This window comes from Eleginops maclovinus, chromosome 9, assembly GCF_036324505.1.
Source record: "Eleginops maclovinus isolate JMC-PN-2008 ecotype Puerto Natales chromosome 9, JC_Emac_rtc_rv5, whole genome shotgun sequence".
Taxonomy (NCBI): domain Eukaryota; kingdom Metazoa; phylum Chordata; class Actinopteri; order Perciformes; family Eleginopidae; genus Eleginops; species Eleginops maclovinus.
The window spans coordinates 26480388-26503291 of record NC_086357.1 but is presented as its reverse complement, the minus strand read 5'-3'; the positions used below and the strand labels follow the sequence as shown (position 1 = coordinate 26503291).

Below are 22904 nucleotides of genomic sequence, written 5' to 3'. Positions count from 1 at the left end.
CCCCCCCCCCCCCAACCCGATGTCTTAATTTTTTCTATTGTTTTTTTTCAAATATATATATATATTTTTTATCATTTTCCCCAAAAAATTTAAATATATTTTTCAATTTTTTAAAATATATTTGTAATTTTGTTGTTAATTTTTATTTTATTTATTAAATTGTTTTTTCAAACATTTTTCACCAATCAAATGGCTGAGCGCCTCAACTAACTTCATCAGTTTTTGTTTATTAGATTGTAGACGATTATTATTATTATTATTATTATTATTATTATTATTATTATTATTATTATTATAAGCATTACACCAGTTAAAATATGTAAAATATATTAAAAAATGCAAAAATAATACGATTAAAAATAAATATTAAGAGAAGATTTTTACAAATTCACAGTAGAAAAGACATAAATGATTAGAGCATCTAAATAATACACAATATAAGAAAATACTGCATACATTTTCACTAGACATCATGTGTTTTTCAAACTGACCTCCTTTTCCCTGTTGCATTTTGCCAGCAGTCAGTCAGGGGGGGAGATCTATTAATACCACCAGTTGGTGTGTTGTAAACTATAGCGAGGGTCTGTGCAGAAGACCTTTGGTGTGGCTCTGACATGGCCTGCAGAGCTGAGCCTGAGCTCAAACCTAAATTCACAGTTCGCTCTGAACAGATAGACAAACTCAAGGAGGACGAATCTGTTCTACACGTGACTATCTCTGTGCCTGAAGTGATCCCCGATGCAGTTCTGCAGGTTGAAGGAGAGAGCTTCTACGTGAACCGTCAAAGACTCGCCCTCCAGAGTCCTTACTTCAGGGCTCTGTTCTTCGGCTGCGGCCTAGAGAGCAGCAAAAGGAGAATAGAGATTAAATGTGTGAGTGTGAAGCATTTCAGGGTTTTAATGGACTACAGCAAGACTTCCAAACTAGTTTTGGACAGGGAAAATGTTCTGGGGATCCTTGAGACGGCAGACTTTTTACAACTGGAGCGAGCCAGGCTGCTGTGCTGCAAGTTCCTGGAGCGGGAGCTGCACCTCAGTAACTGTCTGGGGATGATGGCGTACGCCTGGAGCCTGGGCTGCACTCAGCTCTACAATGCAGCCCGACACGTGGCGCTCACACACTTCTCAGCTATCGCCTCAGAAGAGGACTTCCTGTCTCTGTCTAAGGAGTCCTTAGCAGACCTTATTGCCTGCGATGACCTTGCGATCCATAAAGACGATGCGGCCCTGGAGGCCACCCTACGCTGGGTGTCATTTGACCCCAAAAGAGAGGAACATTTCTTAGAGCTGATTCAGTTAGTGAGGCCGGAGTCGCTCTCTTTACCGTTCATCACTCAACTGTTAGTGAAAATGAGAGCAACGACCCAAGAGCCAAACTCATCTGCATGCTGAACGAACATTTCCCAGAGTCCTGGTCCATGGGTAGGTCGATGACGAGGGCCAGGGCCAGAGAGACCCTTTTTGTCCTGGGTGGACCCCATGATACGGAGCAGCAGCCGCTCTACCAGTTCCATCCGCTCAGTGGTCGATGGCAGAGCTGCCCCCCCCTGCAGAGGAAGAACCTCACACAGTACTCGGTAGCTGCAGTAGGTAATGTTTGGATGTGCTCATGAAACTGATGATGGGTGGGGGGCTGAATGTGAATGTATTCCTTATGAGGAGTGTGTAAATGTATTTCCATTTTCTGTCTTTGTTCTTATGTTAAATGCCAAATGTCCTGTGCTGTTGGCTTAGTTACATACCATAATAATCAGCCTTGTGAGGCTAAGCTAATGCTAATGATCTCTAAATGGCATTAATGTGTGAGCATGTGCTTATTTGATATAGGCTATTGCTTCCTTACTTTATTAACCTTTAAATCTTCAATCAGAGTGAGCCCTTCTCCCATTGGTCAAATACAAGGCCGTCTCCTCATTGGTCAGTTTTGATAGCAAGCCAACTCTCAGTCGTTCAGCAGCGGCCAATCAGGTTACAGAACAGTACCTGCGGAACTTTCTGGAATAACGAAAAGAGGGAAAAAAAGAGATGAATGTGACGAACAGGGAAATCAGCCAATCAGACGACCACGTTACAATAACAAACAGGAAGTGGGCGGGGCTTCTGACGCATCAAATGGAACTTTTTTAAACATAAAAAAAAACCACATTTGATTTAATTAAAAAGAAAAGTCTCGTTATGTTTTAATGATATCTTTTACATCATCAAGAGGTTAAATTACCTAACCCAAGTTCTTCTTATCAGACATTTATTTTCTAACATCACATCCCTTAATTTCTCCTGACTCTTTCCCCATGCAGGAGACAACGTGGTGGTGACAGGTGGCTACTTCCGGGACGTTCTGTGGTTCAGCGTGGACTGGGTCCGGATGTTTGACTGTGGGAGCCAGCGCTGGGTGGAGGGGCCCGCCCTGCAGAAGTCCCGGCACAGCCACAGCTCCGCGGGGCTGGACTCGGTGCTGTACGTCCTGGGGGGCAGCACGGATGAGGGCCTGCTGGGGGATGTGGAGAGGCTGGTGCTGGGGTCAGAGGAGTGGGAGGAGGTCAGCCCCATGGTGAGGGCCGTGGAGAGAGCCGCCTCTGCTGCTATGGACTCCTGCATCTACGTGGCTTGCGGCCTGGATGAAAACGGGGAGGTGTACGCGGGGGTTCAGAGGTACAGGGTGAAGGAGGACCAGTGGGACGTGGTGTCATACTCTCCATTTCCAAGGTGGGTGAACCTTTTTTATTTCTCTTCAGCTTTGCTTTCTGAACTTTTCTGGGATCTTAAAAGTCTGAAAAGGAATTGAACTAATCTGAAAAATATGTCACATGTCAATAAATCTATACTAATGAGTACTGTCTGAACCTTCTTTAGCCTCACACTTACACAAAGACACCACTCAGTAACTCCTCTCCCTATTTTTGTTATTTTTACTCATACTGTGACTCACATTCTTGATCCTATTATCCTTGTCTTTCACTTTTCCTGCTGTCACTGCTCTGACACCTAAATGTTTCCTCCTTCAAGTTTGTTTGACCTTATCTTAAAAGTCTCACAAATACTAAAGCGGGATTTTATAGATCCTGTTTTTCTCACACTGCTTTTTGAAATCTCAAACTATTGGAAGTGTATAATTACTAACCAAATGGTTTAAAAAATAATCCAAATATTGCAGTAGTTTCATGCAGATCTGGATAGGTGAACCAAAAAAACTCATATATTATATCTATTCCTGTAAGGTTACACTCTCATTTTACTGCACCAAACACATGTTTTACATTCCAACAAACCAATGAGAAAAATCCTCCTCATGCCTTTAAGTCGTTGATGTGTTTTTGGATAAAATTCTAAATTTAAAGGGGCATTTAAAAAGTCTTACAATTCCAAACTAGTATTTCTTAATTAGTATTTGGTTTCAGAATAGCTTCTCCCTTCAGCCTAACTTGATTCATTCTGACTCTTCCACAGATATGACCTGGTGGCCACGGAGCTCAACGGCGCCCTATACCTGTTTGGAGGCCAGGCGCTGCGTTTTGACGTGGAGACGGACGAGTGGACGGTGCAGGACGAGGAGTGTCTGGACAGGAAGTTCTTCTGCGGCTGCACCACCGTCAGCGGGCAGATCTACCTGCTGAGCGAGAGGAAGAGCAACAAAGCATTCCCCAACATGGTGCTGATGGACCCGTACATAGACACCTGCCTCCAGGTGGACGACGCCATCCCCTGCCCGGTGCCCCTCAGGGGGTGCGTCACCATGAGGATGGTCACGTGATGCAACCACTGACCTTTTTAAGGGCTGCACAATTAATAGAAATGGAATCAAAACTACATTAAAGAGCTGCAGGAATGAGTCCTTACACACAGGAGGAGTCAGCATTTAACCTCTGCTGGTCCCCTTGTCTTAAAGTCAACTTTATTTTTGAACGTCCTTTTGGTACGCCTGAAAAAAGATCTTTGGTTAACAACGCCGGAAAGATTTTAAGTCAGTAAACTGGAGAATGACTGAAGCTTATATACATCTTTAAAAACAGCAGTTGCTAAAAGATGGCTTAACGAGACAACTGAAGTATAACTCCAAATACTAGCCACCTTTAGCTTAGCGGTGGTGACGTGAAGACATGTGACTGTCATTCAGTTCCTATAGCCCAACGTAAGCTTTTTACTCCTTGAGATTTCATGTATGCCTCAAAAAATAACTTTGCCCAAAAGATTATTCTATGCCAGATTCAGAAATCCAATGGAAAGTTCACATTGTGTTTTATTGAGGGAGCCTTTCACCATGCTAACTGCACCACTCTATGAACAACTCTATTAAAAACCTAATTGCAATTGGCTAATTATTTGGTCAAGATAAGATAAATGAAGTGATCTGAATGAAGTATTGTGGTGCTTATGAGAAGTCCCACCCTAAATGTTATTCTACAAACTTGGAAATAAAATAACCCTTGAATAAAACTGAATTTAGAAGCGCCTTCAGAGCTTCCATTCTCGTGTTCAAGAAACATTAACGAGCAAAATTGGATCTAATTGCGTGTATATGTACATTTCTCTTGAAGAATACTTGCCAGATGTATTTATTGTAAGAGGTTTCATGATTTGGATGGAATATAAAATAAGAAAAAGCCGTTTTATAAACACAATATATTGCCATTAAAGTAAAACAGCAGTACAAACGTATTTAATAGAAGTCTTTTATTACAACGGGCCGTTCAATCAACGCGTCAATGTGCGCTCATGGGAGAACAGTCAAGTGTTAGCGTCACATTTCCCCTGGTTTATTATAAATATCTATTTTACAGTTTGGGTTATACAACTTGATCGTGTGTGAGCCTCAGTGCTATTACAACCCAGTTTCTATCAGCATTATCTTAAAGGAGACATATCACGGTATTTCAGGTTTCTAAAAACACTTAATGTCTCCGTCTGAATTTACCTGTATTCACTTTCTGTCTAAAATGCTCAGTTTTTACCTCCTAAAAAAGCATTTTCACAAAAGATCTAACAGTTTTCTTTGCATTGTCACACGTGGAGGGTTGGTATGGACTCCAGATTCACAAACGTCTTCAACAGCTACTGGAAAGGATTTTTGTGTTGTATGATATGTCCCGTTAAAAGAGTTGCTTCAACTACTGTGAAAAGAAAAAGTAACACCTGTTTATGGTAGTCAGCGAGTGATGATGATCTCTCAACAATATCTCTGTGCTATACTGTTAGTATATGTCTCTTTCACTGTGTTTGAATACATGTAGACATTAAATTACCTCTATGGTCTGTTAGTAGTGAATCCTGGTGCAGTCGTATCCAAATACGCCTTCAAACTGTATAAGAATCCTTTACATTTGATAAAGCATTTGACCTCTGTAGTCACTAATGTCCGTCTGATTGCACACATTTCATGGCTTACTTTTTACTAGCCAACATTTAAAGCAAAACATTTTAACAGTTATTGTAAAAACCTGCTCAGTGGATCCTACCAACACACAGAACAAAAACAGTGTAGAAAACAGCAGCCAAGGCACAAAGCTAAAGTCCAGCAGAGCAAACCTTAACACAACGTTAGTTAAACAATCATGCTGCTTCACATATTAAAACACACACACACACATATAGTTTCAGTATGTATTTCTAGGAGCATTACATTTCTTCCTAAAGGCAGAATCTGTGTAAGACACGGGGCGTGATATGCTCTTCCTTGTGCACTAGGGGGCGCCATATCTCTTCTAAGAAAGAAGTTTAAAGGGGCCGTATTAGTCCTCTACTGCCTCCATGCTTTAATGTTCAAAAAGCTCTTTATGTTTCTCATACTGCCTGTGCTGCAGCACCTCTTTTCACCCTCTGTCTGAAACCAGAGCCCAGTCTGCTCTGATTGGTTAGCTGGACGGCTCTGTTGGGATTGGTCAAACTGCTTAGAGATGTCCCCGCCCCTTAGTTTAGCACGTACACTGTGTTGGAGCGCTAGTTGTGAGTGTGCGAGAGACCATTTACATGCATTAAAACCCGTAGAACGAACTACAGGAAAGGGAAAACCCAAAAGAGCATAAAGGGCGTCTTTAGCTGACACAATTAAATCCTAAAACAGAAAAATATAACTTAATCCTCCTTAAGCGACAACTGCAAGAGCGATTCTTCTTTACCTAACAACACAACAATTACCTGTTAAGTAGTTCATAAAAAATAGATATACAAAGTGGCTTATCAACATATTTACTACAATCAATATTCTTAATATTCTATATACAATCAAACATATCGTGTGCGTCGGCACAAAGCTGTGGGAGCGAATTGCTGTTCAATTCTGCTCTTTTAAAACACATTATTTGGTTTTGTGTGGAAACATTTAGGTTTCCTTGTTAACCAAAGAAAGATCCACACAATAAGTCGAGGAACTTGTATCTTGGTGCATTAAAACAACGATATATACAAAAAGAACCTATGAATCTGCAGAAAACGACACATTTCTGCCAAATATATCTCTCCATATTACAGTGTGTTAAGATCCTCCTCATCTCACAGTGAGATGTACAATCACAGTTCTTCTTCGACCTATTTAAACAGTTTTAATAAGCAGGATGCAGACCTACCGTGATGTGAAATCATCAGTGGACCATGTTGGATCTACAATATGTCAGAAATGATAATATCTCCAGTAGACTTTAAGGGGAAATCATTCGTACTTTATCTCCACTATCTGGCTTTGGGCAGCCGGCTGCTGATGCTCCTCTGGTTGGTCAGGTTGTTCAGGACGCAGTTGTCAGCGAGCGACGCCAGTTTGGAGTTGATCGTTCCCTTCCTTTGGGCCCAGCTGTTCTCTTCCTCCTGATCCTCCTCTTCATCGTCGTCCACCTCGCTCTCCTCGTCGCTGCGCTCATCACCCTGCACCTGTGCGGTAAGGAGTGAAATTGTTTGCAGGGGATCAAACACACGATGATAAGACTGTTATTTCCACTCCTCTCACCTTGCCCATGAAGGCAAACTTCCAGATCATGCGCAGGATGAGGTACGCCCAGAACACGTGCAGAGCCTGCAGCACCAAGAGCAGCGCATTGAAGAAGTAATAACCGAAGAAGGGCTGGAAGAAGTCCATGGACAGCACCAAGGTGGTGTGGATCACTCTGGAGAACACACACAGCAAACAGTCAGTGTTGGAAACAACTCCTTAAGGCTTTATTTTATTTGTTGGGGGGTTTCCCTTTCCTGTAGTGTGTTATATAGGTTTTAGTGCATGTAAATGGTCTGCAACTGCTAAAATCCCTGGGTTTTTCTCTCCCACACACCCTTTGTTTGTATAGTGACATCACTATGTAACACTCATACTTCAATTGGCTAGCTATCCAACACATTGTAGGCTAAGGGTCGGGACATCTCTTAAGTGGTTGACAAATCCCAACAGAGCCGGCCAGCTAACCAATCAGAGCAGACTGGGCTCTGGTTTCAGACAGAGGGTGAAAAGAGGTGCTGCAGCACAGGCAGTGTGAGAACAATAAAGAGCTTTCTGAACATTGAACTGAGACAGTAGAGGAACAAGATACTAATATGAACCTTAAAATGAGGATAATAGGGCCCCCTCATTGGGGCCAGGGACCTATCACACATTTTCCAAGAAACCCTCAATATGTTAACACCAGTTAAGAATACAGCAATGATAACCATCTCTACTTTTAGATGCCAGACTTGCAAACCCTAATGACCACTTCGAGAAGTAACTTGGCATCTCCAAAAAGAGAAACAATTTCTATGCAACTTCAATATCAGGCGGGTAATTTGGAACCAAACTGGGCAAATCTCTGAAGAGCACCGTGATGATTTACCTGCAGGGAAACACCACCAGCCTGGTGAGCAGGAAGACCAGAGCGAAGACGATGAACATGGGGTCGCAGAGCCACGACCAGCCGGCGTAGTGAAACATCTTGCCAGACTGTTGGAAGAAAGAAAGAGCCGGCTCGTTCTCCAAACCAAACAAACTCTTACAGATTCGATCCATTATTAATATCTACGTTCAAACCCAGGCTTCTCTCTTATTATTTCTGGAGAGGCTCACAGTGAGCGGACATAGAGTTCAGTGCATCAGACTAATGGGTTTCAGTCTCCCAAACCACTGTATTTGCAATATAAATATTACTGCCATTCATTTGAAAAGGAGATATTCAAATCAGAGGAAAGTTTTGGGACATTAAAACTAAGACGTTCTACTTGTTTTTTAAAATCTTATGCCAATAAATTAATTAATAGAGTCAATGAAGTTCACAGTAGATCTTTACGGGCCATAACGTTTTCAGTATGACTGCGATTACTAATATTAATACACAATTTGATACTTGTAATATACATATTTACTGTTGTTAATACTGTTATATATCGTGCACATTTTTATTTCTATCTGTTAAATTAAATTGTTTAAATGTATCTAACTTTTTAATTTATTATATTATTATTTAATTACCTTTATATATTATCATAAATGTATTTCCTTTTTATATTATTATTAATTTATTTCCTTTTTATATTATTATTAATAATAATAATAATAATTATTAATAATAATAATAATTATTATTATTATTAATATTAATTATTATTATTAATAATTAATATTAATAATAATAATTAATATTAATATTAATAATAATAATAATTATTATTAATATTAATATTAATATTAATATTAATAATAATAATAATAATAATAATATTAATAATAATAATATATGATCATATTAATAATTATTATTTAATTTTAAATATTTTCCTTTTTTCTGTTGTCGAGGCACAGATATTCAATTCCCCCCCAGGGACAAATTAAGTATTTCTGGCTCCAACTCTGATGAACTATTAAAATAAAAGGGTTACCAATTCCTAACACACCAGTACAGTCGCCCCTCTCAGAAACACAGGCCTAGTTTTACTGGAGTCTCTCTGAATATGACCCCCCCCGTCACCCCTTCATGACTTCTATCAGGCGCCAGACCACGCCCCGGCCATGGGACCAGCTCCACATATTTCCTCCTCTCTGAGATGATGGTGACGGTGGTTATTCTCTCAGATACCATCAGAGAAATGTGACACCCTGCAACATCAGCCTCATAAAACCCAAGGACAGAGGAGCCATTGTGTCTCTGAATCCTGCAGGTAAACCTTTTACAGACCCTGAGGGTGTCACCAGCATAATGCTTTACTAAGTGCAGCTCAGTTTATAGTGTGTGTGTGTGTGTGTGTGTGTGTGTGTGTGTGTGTGTGTGTGTGTGTGTGTGTGTGTGTGTGTGTGTGTGTGTGTGTGTGTGTGTGTGTGTGTGTGTGTGTGTGTGTGTGTGTGTGTGTGTGTGTGTGTGGAAATGGAAACTTGCTCCATAAATACACAATGGCTTTATCTAAGTTCCCTGTGAACGGTTTTTCAAAGCGTTGCTCGTAACAAAAATCTTAATGATGCGTTTCATATTTCCTCCTTCCTTTCTCTCTGACTTAAAGGGAAAGCATTCTGAAAGACTCACTTTTATTTCCTTGTACTCATACATTGGGTATCTGTAGAGTATATAAACCAACAAAATGTGGAGTAAGATGATTTATGTTGTAAGTAAGGCGATCTTACAGCAGCAGAAATATTAGTAATAAAGGTTGGATTTGAAGTGAATGGTTAATAGAAGACTCAAGGGTTACCTTTTAGAATTTGGCAATGGTTTGGATGTAGTGTTTTAGATTTTTGGTTGAGTGGAACTAATTGTTGTTTACAAACCAAAAAAAACAACAGATATTTGTTCATTTTTGACTGAAATTTGGAGGCCAACATGTTATATGTATGCCCTCATAAAAAGGATAAGACTTATTTTACTGCAAATGTCCGTTCTTTCATTTCTTCATTTCATAATTACATATTTTTCAGTAGCTTTTCAAATCGTCCAGAATATTGTTGTCTGAAATACCCTGAAAAATATCAAGACGTCATTTAATGTTGTATTTATTCGTGCCCAAGTTAGAAATCACAGGGTTCAACAAGCTATGTCGATTTACATTTGTTATCCTATCTAACATGCAGGCTCATTTAAAATATACAGCCTCCCTATCGGCCTTTTTCGGGAAGGGGGATTCGGACAGAACGTAAATACAGGTATAAACAGACACACAGTATGGTTTAAAAAGCTTGTTTTAAAGAAACAAACATAACAACATCTACGAGATAACCCAAACACCAGCATGAACCCGAATACCAGCATAATTCCCATTAAAAGTGCTGGTTAAAACACAACTTCCCACACATTGAAATTCATGAGTTGTGTGTTTTACCTCGAGGATGAAGTCGGACGAGTCGTGCAGCAGCATCACCAGAGTGCCCACCCTCACAAAGTTTGCACAGTAGGAGAAACCGATGAGGAAAATGGTGGCGATGTGATGGATCACCTGCTCCTTAAAGTCCTGCAACACACACATTTACACACACATGAACACACACTGAGGAAGATGTATGTGTGCTCAGCTCTCAGCATTTAAAATGAACTCCTCTGGTTCATTTTCAGTCTGGCTTTCATGCAATGTTTAATAACCATAATGAATGAATCACACTGTATTTTCTTATTAACTGATGATCCTATTTTCCTACATTTTACATCCTTATTTTGCCAATTGCTTGTAAGCACTTTGAATTTGATTTGAATAACGTTTGAGTGCGTGACTCGTTTTAATTCTGCATAAAGAGCATCTGAACAATGCAGCAAAGTCTAACGGAAAAGTGAAGAGCGTTTTGGAATACGTCTGGGTTTAATCAGTGGCTATTTCAGAGACTTAAACAGTATGCGGATCTCTTACTAGTCTTTTATTTTGAAAATCATTCATCACAGTCTAAAATCAGAGGACAGAAATGTAGCAGAAATAATAAGTATAAGTTGTGCAAGATGATCCAACATTTGAATTACACTGTGCAAAAACACTTAAAACCTCAGGCCTAAAGTGATAGGAAGAATCGTGTGTGTGTGTGTGTGTGTGTGTGTGTGTGTGTGACTCACTTTTCTCTTGACGTCCACAGAGACGCACAGAAGCAGCGACAGATAGAAGCTCATTTCCAAGATGTAATACCAGTAATGAGCGTCGGCCACGGGCTACACAACCCCAGGAAGAGAAACAACATGTCAACATTTACAGTCACTGAGTGTGTGGACGCCACAGAAGCATTTCCATCAGCACGCTTATTAGCGTAGACTTAGAAAAACACACTCAGACAGTTTTTAGAAACCTTTGACAGGCATACGTTATGTTCATCTCAGCAGGAAACTACATGGTTTCATAATAACTTCACACACCTGCATTTAAAAAGAGAAAGTGTGTTTGATATGATATCACCTCATACATTCACAGCCTGCAGCAACACAACAGTAGGAAGTTGAGGAGGGGGGGGGGGCATTAATTATCACAAGACCAAGACCTCAGAGAGGAAGCATGAACAGTGTTGCCTTCAGGCGCTGTGACGCACACACAGATACAGCGTCACATTTCTAAAGTGTTTTCGGTTGGAGGCCGTGACCCCGCAGGGAAGACGGAGGAATGCCGACCTGCAGGCAAAACTGACTCCATGCTTCTGGAGATATCGGATTTTCAAAATAAGAGCTTAAAAATGAGTGGATGGAGACTTATGAGCTTTTTACTCTGACTCTATAAATGATACGTCCAGAGGCAGGAGGAGTATTCACATCCTTCATTCAGCTAAAGGACCAATACAATAATGTGAACATACAAAATAAAAGAAGTACAGAAGTATTTTTCAGCTAAATGAACTTCAAATATCAAAAGTAAAAGCAGTTTTCTGTAGAAAAATGTCTCCTTTGTGATGTGTTATATACACAGTCTGGTAACGGCTTAGATATATTATACATATTGTTTAATGTTCAATATTGTTCTTTCTTTCTTAGCTTTTTAGTGTAATATATTGGATAATGTACCTTGTATTTTAGATAGTTGTTGCAGGGGAAGATGGAGGACTGCCGACCTGCAGGCTAAACTGACAGCATGCCTCTGGAGATATCAGATTTTCAAAATAAGAGCTTAAAAATGAGTGGATGTAGATTTAAGAGGTTAATGTTTATACTCAAAACCTCTATAATGATACGTCCAGAGGTAGAGGAGTATTCACATCCTTATTTCAGCCAAAAGGACCAATAAAATAATGTGAAATTACAAAATAAAAGAAGTACAGATGTATTTTTCAGCTAAATTAACTTCAAATATCAAAAGTAAAAGCAGTTTTCTGTAGAAAAATGTCTTCCTTTTTTCCATACAGTCTGGAAGCGGCTTAGATATATTATACATATTGTTTAAAGTTCAATATTGTTCTTTCGTAACTTTTTAGTGCAATACACGGGATAAATGTACCCTTTTGTCGCTTAAATAGTTTTCCCACTGGTTTCAACTTAAAACAGATCAAATTGTGTATTTTGTTCAACCAAAGATCACATAAAACTAAAATTAGCACCAAATAATCGCATTAAGAGGCTGAAACAAGCACATTTTTGCTTAATAAATGGAAATACTAAGAGATGAAGGTATATACGGGACAATGTGTCACCTTATTTATGCTCACCTGTTTGGGATAATCTCTCCAACACTCGCTGGGATCCCAGAACCAAGAAGTCTGCAAAGATAAAGAATAAATCATCATCATCAGCGTGTGGGATTATGGGATGGGTATATATATTACTCCTCACCTTAAATAATAAATCCAACACCTTTCCGTTGCCTCACTTTGTATCAATGACTGTAATCTGTGATTAGGCTGATTATTTAAAGCAGACTTACATTAATTAAAGAGGCGAGCCCCCCAATGAAGGATCCGAGGTAGAAGAGAAAACGCCAGCTGCACAGACAAACAGTTAAACCATCGTTTGTTAGAGGCTGAGGTACAAATTAGATCAGTGAATTAGTTCAATCAGGGACAAGTTGCAGAAGTGTCCGAGGCATTCGCTGCTTCTTTACAGCTCCTGTTTTTTGGAACATGTGAATATTTAGACCTACTTGACTAATAATGACTATTTGTCCCTCGAGACTTCATTAAGGGACGCGTAATTCAAAAGTAACATCTTCAATATATGTCGAAAAAGCGATGTTTTCTTTTTCATTGGATGATTTGGAGTGAAATGCGTGCAAACATGGCAACCTATGAGGACCCGTTATTGACGAGAGGCAGTTTTCAAAATAAAAGTCCAAAAATAAAATGACTTTTGATCGATGTAGGGACGGCAATTACTTTCAGATTGGGGTAAAACATCTTATCTTCACTGTCATCTGTATATTTTCTACTCTGTAATGCCGGTTTATTTCTATTTTGAGATCTTTCTATTGTAGAATTGTTCATTTCTACTCTTTTCATTTATAATTAGGAGCTATGCCTTGTTTTTTTTATGCTGCGCTAACTAAAAAAGAATCCCATTTTGGGATCAATGAAGTGTATCTTATCTTAAATTGGTAGAATTTCAAGCGACTTGTCTTGTGAATCTCCGACTTTTAGCAAAGACTCTGGGATTTGACTTTTCATCACAGTAACTTCGGACTTGAAGAGTAAAACTTGAGACTTGCTTGTGAAGTTTACAGATGTAATTCTCATTTGGAAAAATAAATGTATGGCTTGGACTTGAAACCTGGCTGTAATTTGTTCCTGCGAAGGTAGTAATTCTATTTTTAAACAAGTAGTTTGATATAAGAACATGAGAGGTGCCACATACTTAGGTGAAGAGACCTCAGGATAGAATATGTAAAAGTATGAGTGTTAATGGGAATAAAAGATCTCACGTGGCCTCCCAGAACTTCTTGGTCCTGCTGGGTCGGTCCTGGTTCCTCCTGTGCCTGAACCAGGTCTGGATCTTTCTCTGGGAGAGGTCACACTGCTTCCCCAGGCCCACCACATCGCTCTGCATACACACAGAAATACAAATGCATAAATGCTGCGTGCTGTCCTCGTTCTCCAAGTTATGATACATGTCACATGTGAAATATGACCATCCTGAGCTCCACGCTGACAGCTGTGTTACTATTTCATTACAGGAAAATGCAGTTCAAACCTCCGCGTATCATACCTGTCGAAAAGGAGGGATCCCACCGTGATGAATGTGCTGAATCCAATCATAACACCGGAACTGACAAGCCTCTAACAAGATTGCTCCCTGCTTTCTCTTTATGCATCCTGACACTTTACATAAATGGGGTAGGGGAGTAGTGCAGCTAAAACAGTCCTTCTGCAAGCTGGAACAACTATTAATTGAACTTTTAACACTCACATCTTTCCACTTATTAGCATTTCCACACCCCCATTTGTAGGATTCAACAGCTGAATTAAAGGATGTCATTTGAAACCCTGTTTACTGCAAGTGCAACCATAGCCTGTGCTGTATATTTAGGGCCTCTTTAACCATTATGTCCCCTATTAGTTTGTGGGTAAGGGTTTTGAAGCTTCAAAACAGAAAAACACCCTAACAAATACAGTTTATTGTTATTATTATGCTGCCTAATCGTCTATTTCACTCTAAATTAAGGAACATAATTTGCTGAATGAACATCATGCTGTATTGAAAAGATTCAAACCTAGAGATGGAGACCATAAACTCATCAGGAAAATGTTCACAGAGGTTATAAATCAAGTGAAAACCCGGTTCATTTTCTCATAGACTTCTATACAATCAGGCTTCTTAATGTCGCCCCCTGCTGGATATGAGAGAGAATGCAGCTTTAAATTATTTCCACTTGGCTTCTCTTTTCAGGTTTATCCCAAGACTCTGTTGTGCAAATGCCTTCATCTTACTGTACAAATAGGTGTGTCTGCTTTGCTTATGGCCTGGTGTTTACATGGCAAAACAGCATCAGGCTAGACCACACCGCATGGAAATAGACGATTTGCAAATAAGTCAGGGCACACAAACACGCACATACAAACACGGACCAGAGCGAGGCATATTCATCTGATATGTCACATCATGTCTCTTCCTTACATGTGCAAATCAATCCATAACTCCCATCTAGAGCTGGGCTTTTCCTAAGCTTGGAACAATTGCAATCCCACAGTAAGGAAGTGCTGTTGCAGGGGGGACCAGGATAAGAGAGGACACACAGCTCACTGATAATGGAGGCGTTAAAAGGAAGTAACACTTTCTCACAGCGCATCATGACTCATCATTCTACCTGCACTCAGCATTAGGTGAACCTCAAAGAGATTGTAGTCTTCTGCAAACTGATCCTCGTTCAGAGTTAACCCAGAACCGATTTCAATAAAACCATCAGTTTAGATACAAACACACTCTCTCACAAATACTCACACATTCATATCTATCTTTCCACTTTTTGCTTTGCAAATGTAAGCAAACTTCCTCACACATTATCCTCTAATGTTTCCGACTTTACCAAGCATCATGACAGTGAGGCTTTGCATCCTCTCTGCAGGGTCATACAGCGTCTCTGAGGGGACATAATCTTGGACAAACAGTTAATATATAACCCGCTGTTGTCCGTCAGTGTCTCGTTAATGAATCTGGTTCAAAAACAGTTAAAGACATTGAAATATGACTCTTTTCCCCATAAATTAGGGCTATATTTGAGGTGATTCGTGCCAAATGCACATTTAAAGAGGTTACTTTACCCAGAAAACCAGGGAATATGAGTACATTATGCTTAATGTGTGTTAAATCAACAAGGGAAACATTAAATTAGATTATATCTTTGAAGGAAATACAATATATATATATATTTTGTTGTAAATACAAATATGGATTATAGTTTATTTTAAAACCTTAAAAACACAATGATCAGTATCCCCTTTTTAGCCCCGAGTTAAAACCTGTCCTCTCAACAAAGACAGGTCAGACTGAGAGCAAAACTCTGGCCAAAAACACGCAGAGAAATAAATGCAACCTTCCCAAATAGATATTTTTTAAGAGAATCTAGTGTGCAAACCCAACTTAAAAAGGTAGGAGGGATCAAGTATAGGAATGTTGTAGTTATCGGTAGGGGTTTCCAGTCCAAAACAAGGTGAAGGTAGAGCATTAATACTAACGTGTGAAGGTTGTCGGCTGGTCTGTGTGTAGAAGGTCTCCAGCTTCGGGATCGGAGCGACTGGAAGCCGAACCTGGTCCTTCACACCGAAGAGTCTGCTCAACGGGTCAGCGAAGAGCCTGAGAGGAGAGGAGAGAGAACATATTCCTTCCGTATAAACTTCAACCTTTACAGAACAACAAACTGGAGTATAATTACAAATGGGTTTTCCCGCACAGCTCCACGTAAAGATAAGGCCGCACTTATATTATGTGCATTAGACTTTTGGATAAAGACTTCGCTGGTGAATACTTAGGATTGTTTCAGACTGGTGTTATCTCAGAATTTAAAAACTGAAAACCGAGCAGAGGGAATCAGTGGTAATCCAGGAAGGGAAAGGGATGGTTAAACAGACAAATAGTGTCCAAACAAGACAGAACAAAAAGCAGGATTTAAATACAGGCTGGACTAATGAGGGGATGAAGTACAGGAGGTCAGGTGGATTCAGGACCAATGAGAACCAGATCACACTAATCACACCATCAAAAAAGGCGGGAGAACACCAACAGGATAAATAAATTGTATTCAAGTAGTTTTTTAAGAGAGAAAAGTTCTAAACAAATAAGACATTTCTCTAAAATTGCAATACACACATCTACTGTAAATATTATTCGGCACAGTTCTCAGGACGACTCGAACAGCTGTCCGATGTGATGCAGAGTTCAGAGCAGAGTCAAAAGACGGCTCATTACTGCTGCTGACAGACTGTAGAGCCGCTGTGACATTTGGCCAGCAGCCTTTGTTATTAGCTGATACGGCATCAAGAGACACTTGATCTGCGTGTGTGTGTGTGTGTGTGTATGTGTGTGTGTGTGTGTGTGTGTATGTGTGTGTAGAGAGAGAGAGGAAGAGGGAGAGAGAGAGAGAGGACAATGTGAGTCCCAAAAGCTCCTGATACATATTTCAATGAATCCCGGGACGCAACTGTTTCGTGTGTTGAGGGACTGACTGTGTGTGTATGTGTGTGTGTGTGTGTGTGTGTGTGTGTGTGTGTGTGTGTGTGTGTGTGTGTGTGTGTGTGTGCATAATCACATGTATGTAACTGTATCTCAGAGATACTCAACATGAAGTGGGCAAAGGGAGATCAGAGGGGAAGGAGAAGCTCTACACAGAGGCAAACATTGTCTTTGGTTACACACACACACACACACACACACACACACACACACACACACACACACACACACACACACACACACACACACACACACACACACACACACACACACACACACACACACACACACACACACACACACACACACACACACACACACACACACACACACCCAAAGATGGTACAAACAACGCTTTAAATGGCGCTTCTCTTACACCGCTTGTGCCAAAGCAAGTTGGTGCAGTTAAATGAACTTTAGGTCAGATGACAGAGCGGCTGATAAGAGGAGGTGTGCTAATGTTATCTAACTGATCGTTTATCACACGTCTCCATCGTTCAGTTCTTGTTCAACTACCAGCAGAACTAGTTAAGTGCACAGGCAGGTTTTTTCTTGTTGTTAAGCATTTACTAACTGCCACAAGACTCACTTCGGTTAAGAAATACAGCAGCTGGCTCTCTGTTTCACAGGTAATAATGTCCATTAGCTGGGTGATACTACCTAAAATACTGACCTTGATAGTGCATGCATGTAGTGACAACTTGTTTTTTTCCAGGAGTTGTAAATACCTCATAGATACACAGGGGTGTTTTGACATTTACTCAGTCGTCTCTGGACGCTTCTGTAGGATTCTCATAATAAGCAAAACTGGGGATTAACATTCAAGTTTCCCCAAATGGCTTTCCTCCTGGTGAACACCCAGTGGTTGTTTCATACGTATTTTTGTAGGCGGACCCAGAAGTAAGCATCACAAGTCTCCCTTGACAAAAAGGATTATTGCACAAAACCAGATCTGAGGTTCACAAACGTTACAGGTTTTGTTCATCAGGATAACCTCCACATATAAACACCATGTAGGAGCCACTTAGCGCTCATGATATATTGTAGGAACGAATGTTTGCTCATGTTCTACCGGAACAGCTTTAGACCACAGACACACCCTGAGGTAAAGATTGGATTTGTGTACGTTGATGGAAAGCTGATACAAGTTTAGTGGACAACAAAAAGTTGAAAATAAATGGACTGAGTATTCGGCAGAGTCAAGTTCGCATTCATCTGACAAGCTCAAGTATGCATAAAGAACACAAAAGTCGCGCCTTTGTGGCTTAAAGCGTTGGCTTAGCCTCCACAGAGCTAATGCTATATCCTGAAGTAAAAAGCTAACAGGCTATAAAGGAACTACAGCACGATCACATGACTTCAGGTCACCGCCGCTAAGCTAAAGGAGGCTAATGTTGGGCTATAAAGGAACTACAGCACGGTCACATGACTTCAGGTCACCACCGCTAAGCTAAAGGAGGCTAATGTTGGGCTATAAAGGAACTACAGCACGGTCACATGACTTCACGTCACCACCGCTAAGCTAAAGGAGGCTAATGTTGGGCTATAAAGGAACTACAGCACGGTCACATGACTTCACGTCTCCATCGCTAAGCTAAAGGAGGCTAATGTTGGGCTATAAAGGAACTACAGCACGGTCACATGACTTCAGGTCTCCATCGCTAAGCTAAAGGAGGCTAATGTTGGGCTATAAAGGAATTTGCTGATGAGTTTTATGTCGTAAAAAAAAGCTTGTGTTAACCAAAGACCTTTTTTCAGGCTAACAAATAAAAACACATTCAAAATACCATTGACTTCCAGACGGGGGAACTAAACAAGACACAAGTCTAACTTATATACGAGGTTTAGAACTCATTCCTGCGCCACTATAAAGGTTGAATCTTCATAGCATCAGTAGCCTTTCAGAGTTAGTAAAGCCCGCCATCTTCACAGTTATTTCCCTTTCTCTTCCTCTATCGCACACATCCCATCTTATAAAGCCGAGCCCGGTCCCTGTGGGAGGAGGAAGGGTTTTCACACAGTCAGCAGCTAAAACTGTCCACTCAGGATGCCTGCCTCCCACTGCAGGTCTGATATATCTACTGGAGCTCCAATAAAGGGTAAAGGAGCCATTATGCTGAGCTACAAAGGCAGCTTAGCAGGCAGAAAACCAGCAGGATCCAGTGCCAGGATGAAATAAGACACACACAATGTGTTTAAACATGTGCTTTCACCAAGGGGACAGACTCCAGAGGGGCTCCCGTTGGGATGAACTGTTTCCCCTACTCGTTTGATGAATTATTCATCCTTTAAACACATCATTTATAACATGCACGCAATCAAATGTTGTGTAAATGTTTCCAACACTATATTCAAACTAGAGAAATCTGTCATTTTGTTTGATGTTCCTTCCTTTAATGGCCTCCCCCTTTGAGAATCTGTCATAAACGTACTTTTTATCCAATTTAAATCTTAACAACACAGATTAGATAAGGTTGTTTTCAAGTATATATTTTGAACAGATGATGGGTTTCAGTCATAGGACGTCAGGATGTTAGAGAAAAAAGCGTAGCAAACGTTAGCGCTGACCAGGCTCAACTGGAAAAACACCGATTTAAATTCCGGTATTCGGTGTTGTTATGGTTTTTAATAACCAGTCCATTTCTTTTGTAGAGGAGGACAACTCTGCAGATAATCCAGCTCGTAGGAAAAATCTCCTGAACATTGGGATCTAAAGTTATCAGAGAAACTAGTTGAGCAAACCTAAGTGGAATCCTAGCTGCTAGTCCCTTTGGAACACCAGTTTTCTGTGCAGAAATCAGGGATTTGTTTTTTAACTGAAACCTCTTTATTCAATGTTTCATCAAAGGTCCATTTGTTTTTGGTGATTCAGCTCACATTTAAAACCTCCTGTCAGTCTGAATCTTAAATTATCAAAGATAAACTGAGGAAGCACTAGCCTCTCAATGTTATGCCTGCCAAATTGTGACGGAGAATCACAAATTTAAACTGTCTTTTCATTTATTTACTCTTTTGTTTTTTTACTGGCATTCAATTAGCTAAGCAAACACAAGTGCCAAACTGGCTCACAGGCCCTCTGGGACATCTGTTGTTGCCAAAAAAGGTTGCAGTTTGACTCATTTTCTGAAAATGAAACTGTTATGTTCAGGGTTATTGGAGTTTAACAATTAAAAACGTTCCAAATATTAAAGGAACCCTAACCAGGAGTAGCTGAAGCGAAGGACGCCTCCAAACTCCACCTTCTGTTAATGTTCGATTTAGAGACCCCTAGTCGCCGAGAAATTACATGTCGTGCGTTTAAACATCACCACAAACATCCACCGTAAACATTGAAACATTAATGCAGGTTGAGCCAAGCTAACGATGCATGACAACAAAGAAAAAGTAGATCTTGCGTCTGTGATTTTCTCCGTCCTGTGTCTCACCTCTCGAAGACATATCTGAGGGCGATGAAGGCGACGGCCAGGGGCAAGCTGTAGAGCAGGTCCCTGGGCAGAGGGAAGCGTCCCTCGCCCTCCTTCATCTCCGTGTCCCGCCAGCCGATGCCAGGAGGAAGCCAGTACTCCTCCTTCCACAGCCACTCGTTAAACAGGGCCTCCATCCTGAGGAGAACAGGAGTTTCATGTAAGCAAAACTGGACCTGTTTAAACATTGATGCCTCATAAATATTAAATCCAAACAGCAGTCTGGACCCTCAAGATAAGACCTTAAAAAGCACAGGGAGCAAAACAGCTTCTCTCATGTTCACATTGGTATGGATTTCTTCCATGTCTTGCTCTTAATTGATTAATTAGTGCATAAAAACATCTTATAATGCAGAGTAATTCATTTAAATTATGCAATTTCCTATCAGACCAACACTCACATCCTAAATATATTACATTTACAATAATATGTGTCTAAGAAAAGCAGCTAATCCTCCTTCCAATCCATATCAGTAGCACTAAGATTCTTGGTCGATTAGTCGATTAACCGTTAGACCTGATCAATTAAGATTCATTTGGTCGTTAAGCCATTTTTTAAAATGACTTATTTGTAATAATCCATGAGCATGTCTCAGTTATACACAAGATTGAGAATGTATTACCCATCTGAATAGTCAACTAAGAATTCCTTTGAGTTGAGGACAGACCCACATTGCAGAAGTTAAAGCAGAAAATATATGGCATTTTTTTGCTGCCAATCAACTAATTGCTTAATGGACTAATTGTGTTTAGCTTTACACCACCGTGCTTATCCCTTATTGTGACCGGGAAGGGTTAGAGTAAACAACAAGGAACCCCAGAGCAGCATGATAGGCTTCACAACACCTGAACGTTGCAGCCTTGATGCACAAATGACTCCAAGTACTCTCGAAAACACACACACACACACACACACACACACACACACACACACACACACACACACACACACACACACACACACACACACACACATGCGCGCACACACACACACACACACACACACACACACACACACACACACACACACACACACACACACACACACACACACACACACACACACACACACACACACGCATAAACACTCAGACCTAGAATCCAACACAACAGCTGATCGATTCGAGTTTCAAATCCTTAGCGACACATTGATTCATGCACAAACCATTAAATCGACACAACTGCAGTAATCCTTCTCTACAGAGATACAATCAGCAGGTTATTTACTAAAAACACGCCCGTGAGTTAAAATAATCCATGAAGTCTTGCAGCAGGAAGCCGCTCTCATCCCGCTCCAGCAGAACAGCCTCGAGTTTAAGAGCCAAATCCACATTTTACAGTCAGAAACATCAACCTTCCTGATTTCCGTCCAAAACTGTAAATAAATGCTCCATTGCGCTTACCTGTCCGCTCCTGTGATGAAGAGTGAAGCACAGCAGCAGAAGTGGGAGGAAGAGGAGAGGAGGAAGAGGAAGAGGGGGAACGAGGAGAGGAGGAGCCAGTTTTGACGCAACCTGTCACCATCGTCAGCTCACCGTGTCACCCTGCATGAGATAAGCATGGTGTGATAATCATTTCATTCCCAGACTAAACACAATGTACCAGTCCGTGATCATGATAGTGTGTTACAGCAGGCAGCAGGGCTCCGACAATGGAGGGATGATACTGATTGAATCTGTGCAATTATCTCTTATTTTCTGCAAAAAAAAAGCTTTAAATACAAGTTTTTTTATTGGATTTAAATATTATTGTTAAATATATTTATATATTTTTATTATTTATATATTTGAATATGATTTTTAAATATTTTTATTGTAGAAATGTATTATTATTATTATTATTATATTATTTTATTCATTTTTTAAATTATTATTATTATCAATATATACATTTTGACTTTTTAATAAAGGTATTATTCTTTTTTTTTTTTACTGAATTCCTTTGGCTGTTTGTTTTACATTTGATCTATTTACTTTTATTCCAAAATTCTCTTAATCTTCTTATGTTTTTGCGCTTCATATATTTGTGTGCAATTAAATATGATCTCTTTTCGCTGCTATTATTTGCCTGAATGCTTTTATATCAATGTTTTGACTCTAAAATAATTATAAAACAACTCTAAAAAGATATTGGAGTGGGACCAATTCAAAGCTGTTCCTTATATTGTAGTGGAAAGGGAGGAAGGTTGCGGAGGAGGAAATCACACGGTCTTATTACGTTTTTGCAGAAAAGTTCACAACGTGAGGAATTACAGATTATTTTAGACCGTTTTTTATTTGACCCGTATGCACATACCCTTACAACAGAATGAGGATCTTCCTGTGAGTATTTCCCCCCAAAATGAACTTTTCACCATCACAAAAACTGCTTTAAACTGTAGAGGAAGTTTCCCCATACTGTGCCATTGACCTGCCTCTGAATATCAGTCATCAATCAGCGGTCCTGTGAGAAAG

General features: G+C 40.1%; 2 protein-coding genes across 3 annotated transcripts; one reads left to right on the top strand and one right to left on the bottom strand.

The window, feature by feature from the left end:
* The first annotated feature begins 614 nt into the window (after positions 1-614).
* LOC134869443 (kelch-like protein 24) lies at positions 615-5657 on the top strand. The gene is given in 4 exon segments (XM_063891063.1): positions 615-1356; positions 1359-1589; positions 2297-2705; positions 3447-5657. Coding segments are annotated over 4 exon segments (1686 nt in total). The 3' UTR covers positions 3751-5657.
* Positions 4656-21879, bottom strand: LOC134869444 (ceramide synthase 2-like). 2 transcript variants are annotated; one of them, XM_063891065.1, is made up of 11 exons: positions 21856-21879; positions 20413-20589; positions 15994-16111; positions 13743-13861; positions 12753-12810; positions 12538-12588; positions 10970-11062; positions 10254-10382; positions 7787-7893; positions 6934-7090; positions 4656-6857 (listed from the first exon to the last, which is right to left on the bottom strand). In XM_063891065.1, the coding sequence occupies exons 2-11, from the start codon at positions 20586-20588 to the stop codon at positions 6663-6665; spliced, it is 1203 nt and encodes a 400-aa protein (XP_063747135.1). In that variant the 5' UTR covers position 20589; positions 21856-21879; the 3' UTR covers positions 4656-6662. The 2 variants fall into 2 exon arrangements, with proteins under 2 accessions (XP_063747135.1, XP_063747134.1); XM_063891064.1 differs by lacking the exon at positions 21856-21879 and adding an exon at positions 21617-21817.
* Between the last annotated feature and the right edge of the window lie 1025 nt (positions 21880-22904).